Raw genomic sequence first — 16,370 nt, forward strand, 5'->3', positions numbered from 1 at the left:
TACTTTACAATACACATAATAACATTTACTTCTAGTATACACAGTAAAACAATGTAAATTATCTTATTACCATATGTTGTATATAAACACAAGTATGTCAACTAAAGGCAGAAAACTATTATCCTGATAAAGGCCGGTTGCTTACCTTTTAATTTTTATACAAATGTATCAAATTTTCTTCTTTTGAATATCAAACCGGATCCTGAGGGTCTAAGACCCCAGTTCACAAACACTACTCTTAAAATATGAACTTTTAGAAACTGCAATATATTACCAGCAGAGTGAAACAAGTCCTTCTCGCAAACTAAACTGAAGTTTAAACATTTTAGAATATAATTGCCTTCAGGATGAGGATTTTTTCCATTGATAATGTAGTTTTATTCACATGCTGAAATTATCACTGACCGAAAGTTTGTCCAGCCAGGAGCCAAAGCCCTGCTGCAACAGGTACGCCCTCAGCACGTTCTTGGCCTCCTGGTAAGGCTTTGCCATCTTCTGTAGTGACAAGATACAAGTTTTGAAAAAATTGTGTTGCAAAAATGAAAAGCAGCAGATTGAACACATGAATTATCAGTCAATACAATAGGTAGGCTTTACTCAAATTATGTTAGATGACGAAAGGCTAGCCACTGAGAAAATTAAGAGCTGTATGACTGGAGCAGACAAATATTTTGTCATTAATTATTAAGTATATTTATTAATTTGGTGGACTTTTGAATTAAAGTGAATGTAAGAGGATCGGTGTTGCAACATGTCAATGTTGGAACACAAGTGTGTTAACATTGCACAGGGTTGTGGGCAGGAGCTGTTAAGGTTACCTTGGCTTCTCTGTAGGAACTTTTTGCCAATAGGTCCTGCCTCTGGGCCTCTTTGGCTACCAACTTGAAGCGGTGCAGCATCGCTGCTTTGCACAGACGGCTTGCCAGAGCAGAGCCACTCTTAAAGGGTGATCTAAAACATAGACTCAGTGTAAAGAAACATTTTAACAAGGAAAGCCACCAGAAAATTATTTAAAAAAAAGTACATCCCTACACAGCTGACAGTCAATGGAAATTGTTGCTGGTAACCTGCCTTTCAAATCTGACAATTTTGCATTAATTATGCTGTGATCAACGATAGTAGATGTGTAGATGTTACCAATCTTTTATTTAGAAACAGATCCAATAACAAGAATGAAAAAGCGTCACACTTTTAACTAGTTGCCAGCAAATGTGACCAGAATATTGCCAGAATAGCATCATGCAAAATCTGGTAGTTACTTAGACCCTGTTTCCACCTGGGATTAACATCTGACTTTTTGAATCTGGTTACAAGTGGACAGCTCTCAATCAGTGTGTTCCCACTTGTATTTTCAAATGTGACTTCTTTGTCTACTTCTGATCCGATTCCATTTACCCGCGCTGTATTTAAATCAACACGTACATCATTTCCGTTTGCATTGCTGTTTTTAACCGGTGGGGTTCAAACAAGTAAACATACAGGGCTGTACAGTGCCACAGTTTTAATCGCATTTGCTATTAAAATGCATTACATGCGAAGATAATTACAAGTCTAGGTTGAAGAGATAGGCTACTGTCTCATTTAGACAAGGAGGAGCGATGCACAACACTGCTTAGAGGGCTCTACATTAACACTCGCCAAATGCGGGAAATATCATAGATAGTATATAAAAGTAAAAACTCTTAGGCGAGTAAGTTATTACGCCACTTTGGCTGGTGAAAGATGTGTGTTTGCCGGGCGGCTTTTCTAACGTCTGCTACACTCTTGTCACCACCACCAGTACACGGCTTTATGCAGTTAAGTTACTTTACGTGCGAACAGAATATTTCCTGTGCGCCTTCACATTAAAAGCCTGTTACGAGCCAAACGCGAGTTGACTTTTATTTTTAAGCGGATAAGAACAGAAAGTCGTTGCCTTGCAGCTCTCCGTGTTTTCAGATTTACGCAGTGAAATGAAACCAGAGGACAGAAAGCTTGTCATTTGCAATACTGGCGGATGCAACTAACGTTCATGAGGCTTCTATAAAAGCTGCATGAACGCCAGTGATGCACTTTTAACGTATTTCCGCTCAGGCAGGGGGCAGCAGTTGAGTAGGAGGTCCCTAAAGTGGACAAGAGTCACATTGGTGTTTCCACTACCAAATTAATGCGGACACAACGGTCACAACGGACGTAAACCACCTCCGAATGTGGTTTTTGTGATCCGATCTCAATGCGTCTTGAGAGTGTTTTCACCTGTAGTTAAAGCTTTATTCATGTGATCCGATTACAAAAGTCAGATGTTAATGCCAAGTGGAAATGGGGTCTTAGTGGCAGCTTCCTAAACAGTCATCCTTACTCCTCCACAGTCTTGCCCTCCAGGCCATCAACGACCTCCAACGAGCTGTCTCCTTCGCTCCAGTTAATACCGTAGGTCAGCTGACCACTGTTAGAGCTGTTTGTAGCCACAGAAGGCACCAGGCTGATGTGGGGCCTCACCATGCAGTAGAACATGGGCAGCTGGGAGGTGATCCCCTCCACACGCTGGCTCACAGATACCTCCATGCCATGGATATTAGTGCAGCCAGAGTCACCTACAGAATTTAAGATTTTTTTTAAAATGCTCAACGAAAACATGTAGTCTTGAGGGGGGCATGCCCCCAAGACAATGGTAGGGGAAATACTATATACATATAGCCAAAATTATTAGGAAGAGGTAAAGACAGAGTAACATGGACAGGCACACCTAATATTAGTGTGTTTTGTAAAAGCTGACTAGGAAACCTTGCATAGGAGATTTTCATTCCTGTTGTAAATTATATATTTTGTCAAAGTATAATTTATAACTCACTATATGAATTTGCGTACTAGTTCAGTATCTGGCTATACTGTAGTTGGCTATATTTCTTGTATACTGTACATACACTACAATTCAGTAAACGTCAACAGTGACTTCTCAAATCAGGGTACCAACACACATCATGAAGTCTGACATTTTGCTACAATATCGTCACACAGTGTAGTTTCAGACAGATTACTGCCGACATGGTTAGGTTTTGGAAAAAGGTAGCACCAAACTTAAATAGGGTCCTGGGCTAAGGAGCATGACTTAAATTTTCGACTTGCCTATAAGGATGCTTTGGACATAGATGGGCTCGATAAAGTGGCTGAGCAAGGCTCCCTGGTATCCTAGCACTTGCCACTGAGTGAGCTTGTCTGTAGTGGACATGCTGACCACTTTGGAGGCAGAGTGATCAAAGGCCGACGAGAAAACTGAGAACACCTTTAAAAGAAAATACAGTATATCAATTAGTAATGATGCAGCGATAGTGCAATGATATTTATATTTTGACAGCCGAAACATGCAAGTTTATTTTGTTGTATATACCATGAAAGCAAACAACACCATAGATGAAAGTATAGTACAACACCTTGCCCTCCACTGACAGGTGTAGGCTGATCTCGTTATTGACTTGCCATGCCGAAATGGAGAGCGGGTTCAGGCGCCTGAGAAAATAGCACAGAGCTAAGCAAAAGAAATCTTTACATTTTGTAAAAATATTATTCACGCTACCTTACCTTGGCATTATCTCCTATGTCAGCTACACATTATTTACAAAATAGGGTAACATTTTCTAAGTATTATTTTCATGACTTTTTCCTTACTGAAGACTAGGGCTGGGTATCGTCAAGGACTTCGCGATACGATACGTATCACGATACACTGGTCACGATACGATATATCACGATATATTGTGTATCTTGATATATCACGATATATTGCGATATTCCATAAACAAGTTGCGTTGTCAAACATAACAGCACAATATATTGATAATTGCACAGACAAATGAAGTCAAAACTATTTAATTCACAACTTCCTTTACTATTTTCTTCCTTTTTTTTGGTTTTTGCATATGATCAAACACTGCTGCAGCTGCCATAACATCAAAATAACAAATCCAATTCACTCTTGTACTAACTGTACAGGACACAATGAAAATGAAAACACATCAGTGTGCTTTTTTGACACAGTGAATCTTAAGTGTTCTTATAAACAAAACTGATTTAACTTCAATAGTCAGTATCCTAGAGGCTCAGGCCTGACAGCAGACATGGGTTTGAATCTGACCTGTGGTTGTTCTCTGAATTTCTTTCCCTCCCTGCCCCATTTCATATCTGTGTCTCTGCACTGTCAATAAAGCCTTGAAAAGCAAAAATAAAATAAAAAAATCATAAAATTTATAAAAAAATATCGATTTTTAGTTATAAAAATCGATACTGATATCGCGAAACTAAGTATCGCGATATATCGATATTTAGATTATTTGACACAGCCCTACTGAAGACCTTGACATCACTTACGCCTCGTTTCCACAAACGTACATACTCGGATGCGAGTCAACCGGAAGTCCATTCATTCCTATGCGATTCTCCGTGATGTCCGATGTGCCTCTGAAACTTCTCCCCTCCGTAATTTGTGTCCGTTATGCGTGGAAAGTACTTTAATTTTTGTTAAACTTGGCCGTGGATTTCGGAGGGACCGTATGACAGTTTGCTAGGTTAGCTAACATGCAATGTCCTTCCATTCAGTTAATGCTGATTGTCAAGTCAGTTTAAATGATTAAAAAGGTTTTTTCATCTAGTTTGAACACTTTGTGAATCAGAGTAATGTTATTCTGCTAAAATATTATAAGTTATATATACATGTTACGCTATACAGTCTGATCGTTTTTATCAGTTAGATATGAAATACAGTCATCATCTTTGTCAGTATGATATGAAAGTCAGATTTATTAGTTTAACACAAGTGAGAGTGCCTGTGATCTGTGCGGCATCGCCAGAGACACGGAACCCCACATTTCCTTTGATACTAGAAGCACTATCCGTATATTAACGGCTGCATGGACACGAGTGACAGGTATGAGGAAACGAGGCGTTAATCTCCAGTGCCTTGTGAGAAACTTGCAGTGAGAACCTCTAGACGATGAACTGATAAACACTCACAATTTAGAAGGGATCTGAGCAGCACCCTTTGGCAGTTGGTTCACATAGAGGTGGAGAGTGATCCCGCTCTTCAGGCTAAGGAGGCTGCTGCTGTTGTTCTGCTGGAAGATTGACTTCTCTGTCAAATTGGCCGTTTTGCTGAAGAACATCAACAGGTGCCGGTACAGAAACCTGATAACAGGTCAAGAAAATGGATCAGTCTTTACATCTTAAATATATATGAGAGTTTAAACATTATACCCAGCGGAATGTCGGCCATCTTGGATTTGGCGTCTCACGGCCGTCACGGGCAAAATCTGACTTCCCTCCACATCTTAAAATACACCTTATGGCATGTACTAACTATGTTAGAAATGTCATGCTTTTCTCAAAAAGTGCACAATTGTTATGCTTATCCGATGTACTAATATGAATGAGACAGTGACAAGATATGTCAAATTTATTGGTATATCCCATATAACCTGTTTTTGTTTAACAGAAAAAACCTGTAACATTGAATAATGAAAACCTCAGGCAGAGCAACAGAGGGGGGAAATCTCACTCACCAGGACAGACAGACATGCAAGTACAAGTTCAAATCTACACACAATCAAAAATCTATATTTTAGCTCAAGAGATGTCAGCTGAGTGTGAACAACCTCCAAAATGACTCGATTCACACATTTTAAATAGGGAGTAGTATTGTACTTTAATCTTAAACCTAATGTAAAAGACTATCGTGAAATTATGTATATACAGTATCTCACAAAAGTGAGTACACCCCTCACATTTCTTCAAATATTTCATTATATCTTTTCATGGGACAACACTGAAGAAATGACACTTTGATACAATGTAAAGTAGTCAGTGTACAGCTTATATAACAGTGTCAATTTACTGTCGCCTCAAAATAACTCGACACACAGCCATTATTGTCTAAAGTGCTGGCAACAAAAGTGAGTACACCCCTAAGCGAAAATGTTCAAATTGGGCCCAAAGTGTCAATATTTTGTGTTGCAACCATTGTTTTCCAGCACTGCCTTAACCCTCTTGCACATGGAGATCACCAGAGCTTCACAGGTTGCCACTGGAATCCTCTTACACCCATTCATGACAGCATCACAAAGCTGTTGGATATTAGAGACCTTGCGCTCCTCCATCTCCCATTTTAAGAAGCCCCAAAGATGCTCAATAGGGTTTGGGTTTGGAGACATGTTTGGCCAGTCCATCACCTTTACCCTCAGCTTCTGTAGCAAGGCAGTGGTCGTCTTGGAGGTGTGTTTGGGGTCGTTATCATATTGCAGTACTGCCCTGCGGCCCAGTTCCCGAAAGGAGGGGATCATGCTCTGCTTCAGTATGTCACAGTACATGTTAGCATTCAATGAACTGTAGTTCCCCAGTGCTGGCAGCACTCATTTAGCCCCAGACCATGACACTCCAACCACCATGCTTGACTCTAGGCAAGACACACTTTTCTTTGTACTCCTCACCTGGTTGCCACCCCATACACTTAACACCATCTGAACCAAACAAGTGTATCTTTGTCTCATCAGACCACAGGACATGGTTACAGTCATCCATGTCCGTAGTCTGCTTGTCTTCAGCAAACTTTTTGTGGGGTTTCTTGTGCATCATCTTTAGAATAGGCTTCCTTCTGGGACAACAGCCATGCAGACCAGTATGATGCAGTGTGTGGCGTATGGTCTGAGCACTGACAGGCTGACCCCCCACCCCTTCAAGCCCTTAAACAATGCTGGCAGCACTCATACGTCTATTTTCCAAAGCCAACCTCTGGATATGACGCTGAGCATGTGCACTCAACCTTCGTAAACTGGGACGCAGGGAAGTATTGCAACATGATAACGACCCCAAACACACCTCCAGGACGACCACTGCCTTGCTAAAGAAGCTCAGGGTAAAGGTTATGGACTGGCCAAGCATGTCTCTAGACCTAAACCCTATTGAGCATCTTTGGGGCATCCTCAAACGGAAGGTGGAGGAGCGCAAGGTCTCTAATATCCACCAGCTCCGTGATGCTGTCATGAATGGGTGTAAGAGGATTCCAGTGGCAACCTGTGAAGCTCTGGTGAACTCCATGCCCAAGAGGGTTAAGGCAGTGCTGGAAAATAATGGTTGCAACACAAAATATTGACACTTTGGGCCCAATTTGGACATTTTCACTTAGGGGTGTACTCACTTTTGTAACCGGCAGTTTAAACATTAATGGCTCTGTGTCGAGTTATTTTGAGGGGACAGTAAATTTACACTGTTATACAAGCTGTACACTGACTACTTTACATTGTATCAAAGTGTCATTTCTTCAGTGTTGTCCCATGGAAAGATATAATGAAATAGTTGAAGAAATGTGAGGGGTGTACTCACTTTTGTGAGATACTGTATATCATACCATTGTGATGATGTATTAACACTTTGAGATAACTTTTCTACTAGCTCTTCCTGACGAGTAAAATAAATGTTTCCAGTTTGAATGTGGGGTTGACAACAAGATGTCTGCCCAAGATAAAAATTATGTTAGCTTGATTATGAATCTATATTTCATGGATGACAACAAATGTGTCATCCGTGTTACCACATTTTGCAAACTTAGTATTTCAAGGTATTTACAATAGTGTTTTGACATGATGTTTGAAGCCTTTCAGGGGATCATTGAAAATATCCATTACTTGCTATATGGTTGGAAGTGTGAAAGCAAAAAAGCTTCTAGAATATGAATTAATCCTATGGATTGAAAAAAGAAAACTTAAACATAAAAATAATGCTTTCACTTTTCAGTGCATGTACACTTGCATCTCAGGATAATGACAAAGGATTTGTTTGCATCTGACCTCATAAGTGATCTCCTTGCAGTTACCACTGCATGTGAATCGTGCACAATACGTCCACTTGACAAAGCACTCTCTTTGGTATTGAAGTTCCCAGTGCCGAAAGCAACCACCTCACATCCGCTGGCTATGGAGAGAGTATGTACAGAACTTAGCTATTGGCTGCTTGACTGTAAAACCTAAAGTTGATTGTATGCATTATTTGTGTTGTTTCTAAGCAGACCTATGGGGCTTTTCCACCGCACATGTAGCTCTTCTCTACTCAACTCGACTTAGCTCAAATTGGTTTGGTAGCAGCACAGGTCGTTTTCCACCGCAAATAGTACCTCCTGGACGTGGGCGGGGTCGTCATACAAAGGGGCAGAAAGCCGACTCGGAGCCAAGTAGCAAAGCAGAAATTACGAGCAGTTGTACTATTAACTGAACCAACCACCAAAATATGTATGGAAAATGTTTAAAAAATACCCCCCTTGTATCCGTTTGCAGATAGTAGAAGAAAATTGCGACGGCCCATTAAAAGGGAGGATTAGTGTCCCGATGTGCGACTCTGCCACTCAGTCAGCTGTAGGGATGCGTCACGTACATCCCTATGCACGTAAACACAGCCATGATAAAGACTGTTTTGTGCTTTTTTCAGGATACGTGTTTTCAAATGCAAGCTGTGTCTCAGCCTGAATATTTTATTGAGGTAATCAGTGCAGTCCAAGGCTTGTAATGTAATTAGGGCTGGCCCGAATGCCATTTTTCAAGCTTCGAGTATTTGTTGGTTTTTCCGAGCGAATATTCGGATATTCGTTCCAGAAAAATACACCATCAAACCAACATTAATAATGCCAATGTACTCACTGAAACCGAGTGTGTGAGCCAAGACAGCAAGCTGCGTAGTTTGTTGATGCTTTAATAACTTTCGAACGGTAGTAAATTCGGAGTTCCTTACTTTTTCCCCGTGGAGGCAAACAGCTGTTTTTCCCGTTCCAAATCAGCTGTCCTATGCGCCATCGTAACCCGTACATGAGCTTATCAATTCATCCAGGAACGTGCATCTTTTCGGCGATTTATAAATCCATACAAAGATCCAATATTGATAGTCTTTTGTGTCCATATTATATCCATTATTGACCGCGTATTCCCATGAAGCAAGCAAGTCACTGTTGATGATAGGCGATAGCAGCGCTGCATTAGGAACGTAAACAAACAGCTAAGGTAAGCTAACGTTAGCATTACGCCAAACATTAGGCCACTTTTCCTTCCAAAATTGCGCTAATGTTGTGGTATAGAGTTAAGGGGAACACATACTCTCTATTCTTCCTCCATCTCTCTCTCCCTACTGCGCTTGGTGCCGCTTTTAGTTTGCCTTGCTCTGGTAACATCACGTAGCCTACAGCTGATATCACCGGTTGCGCTCTGAGAAGACAGCGGCCAACTAGGTCAAAGTTCAAATAATTTGATATATATTAAATTAACGTCTTAAGGCTCATTTATGCTCTACGTTAGATACGCATACGGATACGGACGGAGCCTTCTGTCCGGTACTCTGCGTACATTACATCCGTATTTCTGCACGTATCCTGCAAGCTTGCGGATGCGTACCAAACGGACAGAGAGAAGCATTACTACCGAAGATCAAAGGGGGCGCATAGCCAACAGTTCACTTTCACTTACTGTACATTTGTTTACAAACACAAACGAAAGACATAATACTTTAGAAAATGTCTTAACTTTTGAGGAGAGGTTTGTGTGAGTTGGTACGAAATTACATACACGGCTGGGGCACAGTGACAGACAACTACAACATAGCAGCAGGAGCAGGGATCGCACGGGGATGAATGTCAGCTAGACGGCAGGCTGTCAGCTAGACAGCAGGCTGACGGCAGCAATAGAGAAGTACCGGAGGTCCGTGCGAGACTAGTTTGTTTGACATGTCGTGATTAATGACCTCAGACCCCCGCTGTCTATAATACAGCCTCCAGTTTAGCCTCTTCCATCGCTACGGTAGTAGCCTATATCGCTAAAGCTGTTTCTTCCATGGACCCATTATAAAATATTTATTCCAGTTAATTCACTCTTTGACTCTTCTTCTTCCTATTTGAGTAACTTTTTACTCTGAGCGGCGCTGCTGCCCACTAATGGTTGATTTGATTAATGTCCATTCCAACATAAAGAACGCATGGAAGTATGAGGGCAGTGACGGATATAACGTTGTAAACGTACGTCTCTATTTACGCACGGAATTGGAGCATAAATGAGCCTTAATGTGTATTTTACAATTGTTGTATAACTTGTGTATATATTTATTATTTTCTGAATAAATATGTTGCAGTTTGAGGTATTTTTGCAAAAAAAAATTTAAAAACTGTTAAAAAAAAAAAAAAAAAAAACTAATATCCCGAATACTGAATTGAGCTCCGAATACTAATTTAACAAACAAATACTCGGATATTTGAATAATTCGGGCCAGCCCTAAATGTAATCGGTCGCTAACATTTCTGTCCCAGCTGGCTAACTGCTAGCTGCCCTACATGTCTCCTCTCGTGTCGTGTACAGTATATTTTAAGTAACATCCCCAACAACTAACACAACTGGATGAGCTTTGCGAATATATGGACATTTCCTTAAGTTTTTTCTGATCTGTGACGCAAATCAACTGAAAAAGAGCCAGAGAAGGCTGCACGCGGCGAGACAAAATACACTCGAAGAGTCCCGGACAGTTTGGGAGAATATACAACAGAATGAAGCCGGTAGTCTCTGGCCAATCAGCGGCCGGCAGTCTGCCGACATCACCTTTTAGCATCGGCTCAGCTCGCTTGGAACCTAGAGCGAGGCGATACCAAAAAAACAGCCGTAAACAGGTTCCAGGTACCATGTTTTTGCGGTGGAAACGCCAAAAATGCGAGTTGAGTCGAGCTGATACCAGAGATGGAAAAGCGCCACTAATGGAGCAAGAAATACACCCTTCCTCCCAATAATACAGTATGTAGTATTATGTAAATAGTATACCTAATTAATTGAACAAATTATTACGATGCACAGCTGTACAAACTTTGCAATAAATAATCTAAAAAGATTAACCACTCTAAATTGAGCCAAGTGAAATCACCAGTAATTTTCTAAGGGTTATAAACAAAACAAACATATTCCATGTAAGCAATCAAATCGGTAAGCCTAGGAACTATAATAAACAAGAAAATCTATTTAATCAGAGACATAGGCTTTAAAAATCTTGACATATTTTTTGCATTGCAATTATACTGAATCACCTGAACTCACCTTGTATACTGTAGTAAAATCTATGGAAAGGTCTGTATACTCAGTCATAACAAATCTAAAAATAGTTTTTTAATTGTTTGACCCACAACTAGAATTTTTTTTTATTTTTTAAATGTCATTATCCAGTGTAATTTGTCTTCGTTATTATAAGAGATACAGCACAAATTGTTGAAGTTTTCACTGGCTAATTTAAGAAAGTTGCCATTGTGTTTTAATATCATACATCTAATCTAATACTGACAACTGTTTAAAATGCTAAACTATCTTCACAATGTGCAGACCAAAGACAAATTAAAAAATTATATTATCTACAATATAATTATTCAACTTTGCAATTAGACTGATAATTTCAGATACAACTAAATGTAAAAAGCTTTACTAACCGACCTTTGGACCATTACAGTATGTCCTTCAGATTACTTCTTGTGAGAGTTCACTTACAGGTCTGAATGATGAATGCTGCTGTGGTGCCTGCACAGGCAGAGAACTCTGGGTGGCTATTCATCAGTTTAGTGAGCTGATCCCTGACAGCGTTAGGAATCTGAAGATTGACAGAATTTTTCCTCTCTGGACAGAATGGATGATAAAAGAAAAACAAAATATCAAACTTGAATGTACAGTATATGTATTGTAGTGAGGTATGTTACCATTTGTTAAGAGATCAAAACAAGATTGGTGCAGCATGCCTCTGTATTTCCGATGTTTGTGTCATTGATAAGTTGTACTATGTTGCCATCTCATAAATAGGGCCGCACTCGAGAGAGAGAGTCATATAGGAATCAGGAATTACCATGAATGGATCTACAAGGATGGATGTCAGGGATGGAGGGCTCCTCTCTTACTGGCAGGGGTGGAGGGACATCTTCGGAAAACACAGACATAGAAATGAAGATAAGAGCCACCTTAGAATATACTGTGCTTTATTGTTAAAAAAAAAATGTAAGACGTTTTTTTTTTTTTAAATGCTTGTATGCTCAGCCAACTGAGCATAAACAGGTTGTATAAATAAAAACTCCACAACTAGTGTATTCTGAATATTTCCTTGAAATGTTGAGTGAGACAAAAGGGGTTTTTAGATAATTTCAAATGCACCTTCATTTACTTTTAAGCTTATTTTCTGTTTTAATGATTTCAATGGGCTGTTGCGACGAGTCAACGCTCACATTTCATCAACATCAATATTGTAGGTCTAAGCCTGAGTTTTCATAAAAAAATCACTGCACAGAGTTTTGTCTGGGGCTTTTAAATGGCAGAACCGTTTAGCTTAATCCTACATTTAGTAACGTGAATAAACATTTATTAAAGTGTGTGAACATCGAAATATATCCGTTTACAATTTTTCCTGAGACATAGCAGGGGCAATTTCATGTTAACGATGTCCAAATGTAACAAAATATATTTTTAATGAAAGAATATTAAATCTCTGAGAAATGATAATCAACAATGTGAATATATTCAAAGGAATTATCACTGTAGGGCAGTGCTTCTCGCCGTGAGTTGTCAGGGGGGGCGCGGGCTGCCTTGATTTCCAACTGACCAAAAAAAAAAGTGCTAGCAAGCGCGATGTGTGCTTGTGTATGGTCATATCCGCGCGAAGGGCCACGATTTGCAGTATATAAATGTCCACATGTGTCTCCAAGTGTGTCTGTAGGCTATTTAAAAAGAAATCAAGCAAGTAGACTAATAATAACATTAATGAATTATTGGTTATTGCATCACAGAAGGCCTATAATAATAAAATAAACACCACCTTAACTATGTTTACAGTTTAAAAATGTTTTGAATGAAATGCAAACCTCAGTGAATCATTTGCTCTTGTTTCTCTGTCCTGAGATTCACACAGACTGAGCAGTCTTGTTTAAATGTTACAAATTGAGCTAATAAACTGAACTTTGAATTTTTTTGCTGCAGAAGTTATCTCAGCTAATCTTTGTTATCTAATTTGATAAGGTGATTGTATGCAGAATGCTCGTGCCAGAAACTCATATAGTGGTTTTGTACAGATAAATAAATAAATAAATAAATATATATTAGCAGGTTCTCAATAGTATTTCAATTTAGGGGGGCGGGGGGAGAAACGCAAAAAGATTTCTGTCCCCTAGGGGGGGTATGACAGAAAATAATTGAGCTGCTGTAGGGGACGGAAGTCTAAATTTGTCTCACCACGTTATAATGACATTCTGTAACATCAATAGTAATTGTCTTTTACCAGCAGCACTACAGGAACCATCAAAGTCTGCTACAAAAACACATTATATTTTGATCAACAATAAGCTCTAACCTGATGCTTCAGGAATGACATAATTCAGACTTTCCAAGGTGGGCAGCAGGTCCTGCATAGCGAGCTCCGACGCTTTGAGCCGAGCCTCCTTTTTGGTGTTTCCCATGCCAGTCTTGTACTCGACCCCATCAATCACCACACAGAATGCAAAATAAAAGCCTGGTATGTTGCCTGAGAAACAACATTTGGCAAATTCATCAATAATAAAAATGTATATTTGTTGCAGTCATAAAAACAAAAAAGTCTGAATATCTTGTGATTAAAGTGTAACTGCACCCTTTTACTTGTTTTTTGAGATAGAAGCTGAATTAAATCACTATGTTGTTAAGGAACACATATATGCTGGTGTTAACATTGAAAAAAATTGCAATATGTTAAATATCGGCAATTTAAGAAATGTTTTGTATTGTAAATAATTTTAGAACTTTACTAAGATTTGAAAAAAACTTTTTTCCATCGGGTTCGAAAAATGACGTACTACTGTACTTTTGGTACAGTAGTACGTCATCACGTCGCCGCAAAGCCGGTCACGCTCTTCATAGGTCCATGGCTGATCCATGAGCTACTACTGTTATACCATCCCTCCAAGGATGTTATTTCGGGGGTTAACACACTTCACTTCTATCGGCAGTGTGTCTGCATTATCTCACACTGTATAACACACACACACACACACACACACGGACCCGGACTTGTTCATTACTTCACTTGATTGACACACGCTACCGCTCGCTCGCTCTCCTCGCTCACACACAGACTGCCGCTCGTTCACTTGCGCTACTCGGTCTCCTAACACTACGATAGAAACACCCGCCAACAATTTAGAATAAGAAAGTCCTCCACCTCAGACGACCTATCTGTGTGGCATATGAGCTCACTGTGTAGCGATAGTGCCGTTAGACTTTGTGTCACTCGATATTTCAATGAAGTCATGTCATTCAGATCTTCCTGAGTGACAGCTACTAGCAGCTAGCCCCCTCCTTCACAGACACCGCGCGCCCCCTCCCTCCCGAAAGTCGGCCGGCTGATGTCGGAATGTTTAAAAACAATGGTTCTCAAACGGAATTCAGAATCCATGGTCTGAAAGCATTTTTCAAAATCGTGCAGTAGCTCTAACAGGGGGTGTAGTTACCCTTTAATAATGTATTACTTGAACTAGTCATCAGAAATCACAAGACCAAGTTTAAAGCATTTGAACACAGGCAAAATAAATTGTATTGTTGTACATGTTTGTCAAGTATAAATAATTCAAATGTTTCCAATGAATAATAACAACAGTATTGGTCTCTAAAGTGCAATTGAATGCACACATTATGCAAATAATCTTTACCTGTGGTTACCGTCTCCTTCAACTCCAGGTGGAACTGCAGAGTCTGTGCGAGCTGGTGGAGTAAAGACACAGCATCGAGCACGCCTTCCCTGTATCTGTTAATCAGCGTTTGAGTTGGGACTTTTTTGCCAACATAACCTTAGATGAAATAAAGAAGAAGTGTAGAAATGGAATTATTTAATTTTAAACCTCTATATTTCAAACCAGACTGCACAGAACGGGATGAATGCAGTTATCTGGATTCGTTTCCAAAGTATGACTGATGGATGTTGCAGACGGCTTAATCAGTGGAATCCTATACTAAAACTCACCATGGTATCCAGAAATAGAAAAATATTCTAGGCTCATCACAACAACTAGACTTTAAGCTTTTTCTATCCCGTATGGGATGGTTATCGCTATAAAGATTATTCTTAAGGTTTGGAATAAGCACTCTATATATGGGGAAAATCCGTTCCAGCCTTTCCAGGACTATATAGCAGCGCTGACCTTCATGACAACTTTTTGAATTTTTGCTTAACATTTACCTTTAGTTTAAACAATGTCGTTAGAAACCTGTTAAGTAGAGTACGCCATGTTATTTGTTCATTTTGTCTTTTGTTGGTGTGTTCACTTTTACAGTTGTGTGTTTGTGTTCTTTAAAAAAATAAGGTATTTAAAACTCACCATGTTTGAAATTTTTGCTTGGACCATTTGAGGTTGAGGTTGAGGACAGAGGTTTGAATGATTCCGCCGGTTCTGACTTCGCAGGCAAATTCTTCGTGAGGATTTGTGCAAAAGAGGCTCCTCTGGATCCTTGAAATGATCCACGGGTTGGAAACATCCTGATAGTTATGATAACTGAAGAGAAGAGAACACCCAAATATACTACATGATTGACCAAAAACGACGCAAACACACAAGTTAGCTAGAGTTTCCTTTAAATGGTTCAAGAGCATCCAGTGACTTACTTTGTATGACCAGTTAGGTCAACAATTGGTAGATTAATTCACATTTAATCAAATAAATGTTTTTAGGCATCCTTGAATTATCCTCACAAATATGCAGTATTTCAGTTTTAACAATGTCATCAATTAAAGCTGGCAAACAGATAGTTAAATAACAAAGATAGTTATCATTACCTTAGCAATAGCACAAAGTGGTTACCTACTGTGTACAGAAATTTCGATTTAAAACAAGGTAACAAATGAATTACTAGAACCGTAGTTATGGTTACAAAAGAGCATTAAGAGTTTAACGTTTTAAGTGTTACCTCTACTCCTCACATTTATTATGAGGGTTAGGTTAAAGGTTAGCGTAATAAATTACCTTTTCAATGTTGTAAACTAGCAAAACATGTAGCCTATAGAATACCCAAACTCACGAGGCCCAACACGAAAGCTACGACCCTAACTTTCTATCAAAGGTGCACGCTAAATGCTCAACTTTAAATTCAACGACAAAGACTAAATATATTCAGCACAGCGTTATTTTTAATCTCAATTCATTTTTAGACTGTATAAAAGAAGTCTCACCGTGTGGAGCGAGGACGCTTATTACGCACGTGCATTGGCAGTTGAGCTTGATTGGAGGTGCTGCAGAGATCGTGAGAAGCTCAGGAATAGGCTCGTTCGACCCTAGTTTCGGCTCGTCTGGAAAGTAGACGAGAGTAGCCGAGTGCAGTCGGGGGAGTGACTAAATGCCT

The 16,370-nt window shown here is 39.6% G+C and overlaps 1 protein-coding gene across 1 annotated transcript; it reads right to left on the reverse strand.

Moving 5' to 3' along the window:
• Positions 1 to 381: 381 nt before the first annotated feature.
• On the reverse strand, positions 382 to 15,509 carry adad1 (adenosine deaminase domain containing 1 (testis-specific); the record flags this gene model as incomplete). Its single annotated transcript, XM_080036081.1, has 12 exons — positions 382 to 495; positions 819 to 951; positions 2,339 to 2,573; positions 3,106 to 3,262; positions 3,411 to 3,486; positions 4,987 to 5,157; positions 7,812 to 7,935; positions 11,517 to 11,642; positions 11,866 to 11,937; positions 13,357 to 13,527; positions 14,687 to 14,824; positions 15,353 to 15,509. The coding sequence occupies 12 exons, from the start codon at positions 15,507 to 15,509 to the stop codon at positions 382 to 384; spliced, it is 1,674 nt and encodes a 557-aa protein (XP_079892207.1).
• Positions 15,510 to 16,370: the final 861 nt, after the last annotated feature.

Source organism: Ammodytes marinus (assembly GCF_949987685.1).
Source record: "Ammodytes marinus genome assembly, chromosome: 10".
In the NCBI taxonomy this organism is placed as follows: Eukaryota; Metazoa; Chordata; class Actinopteri; order Uranoscopiformes; family Ammodytidae; genus Ammodytes; species Ammodytes marinus.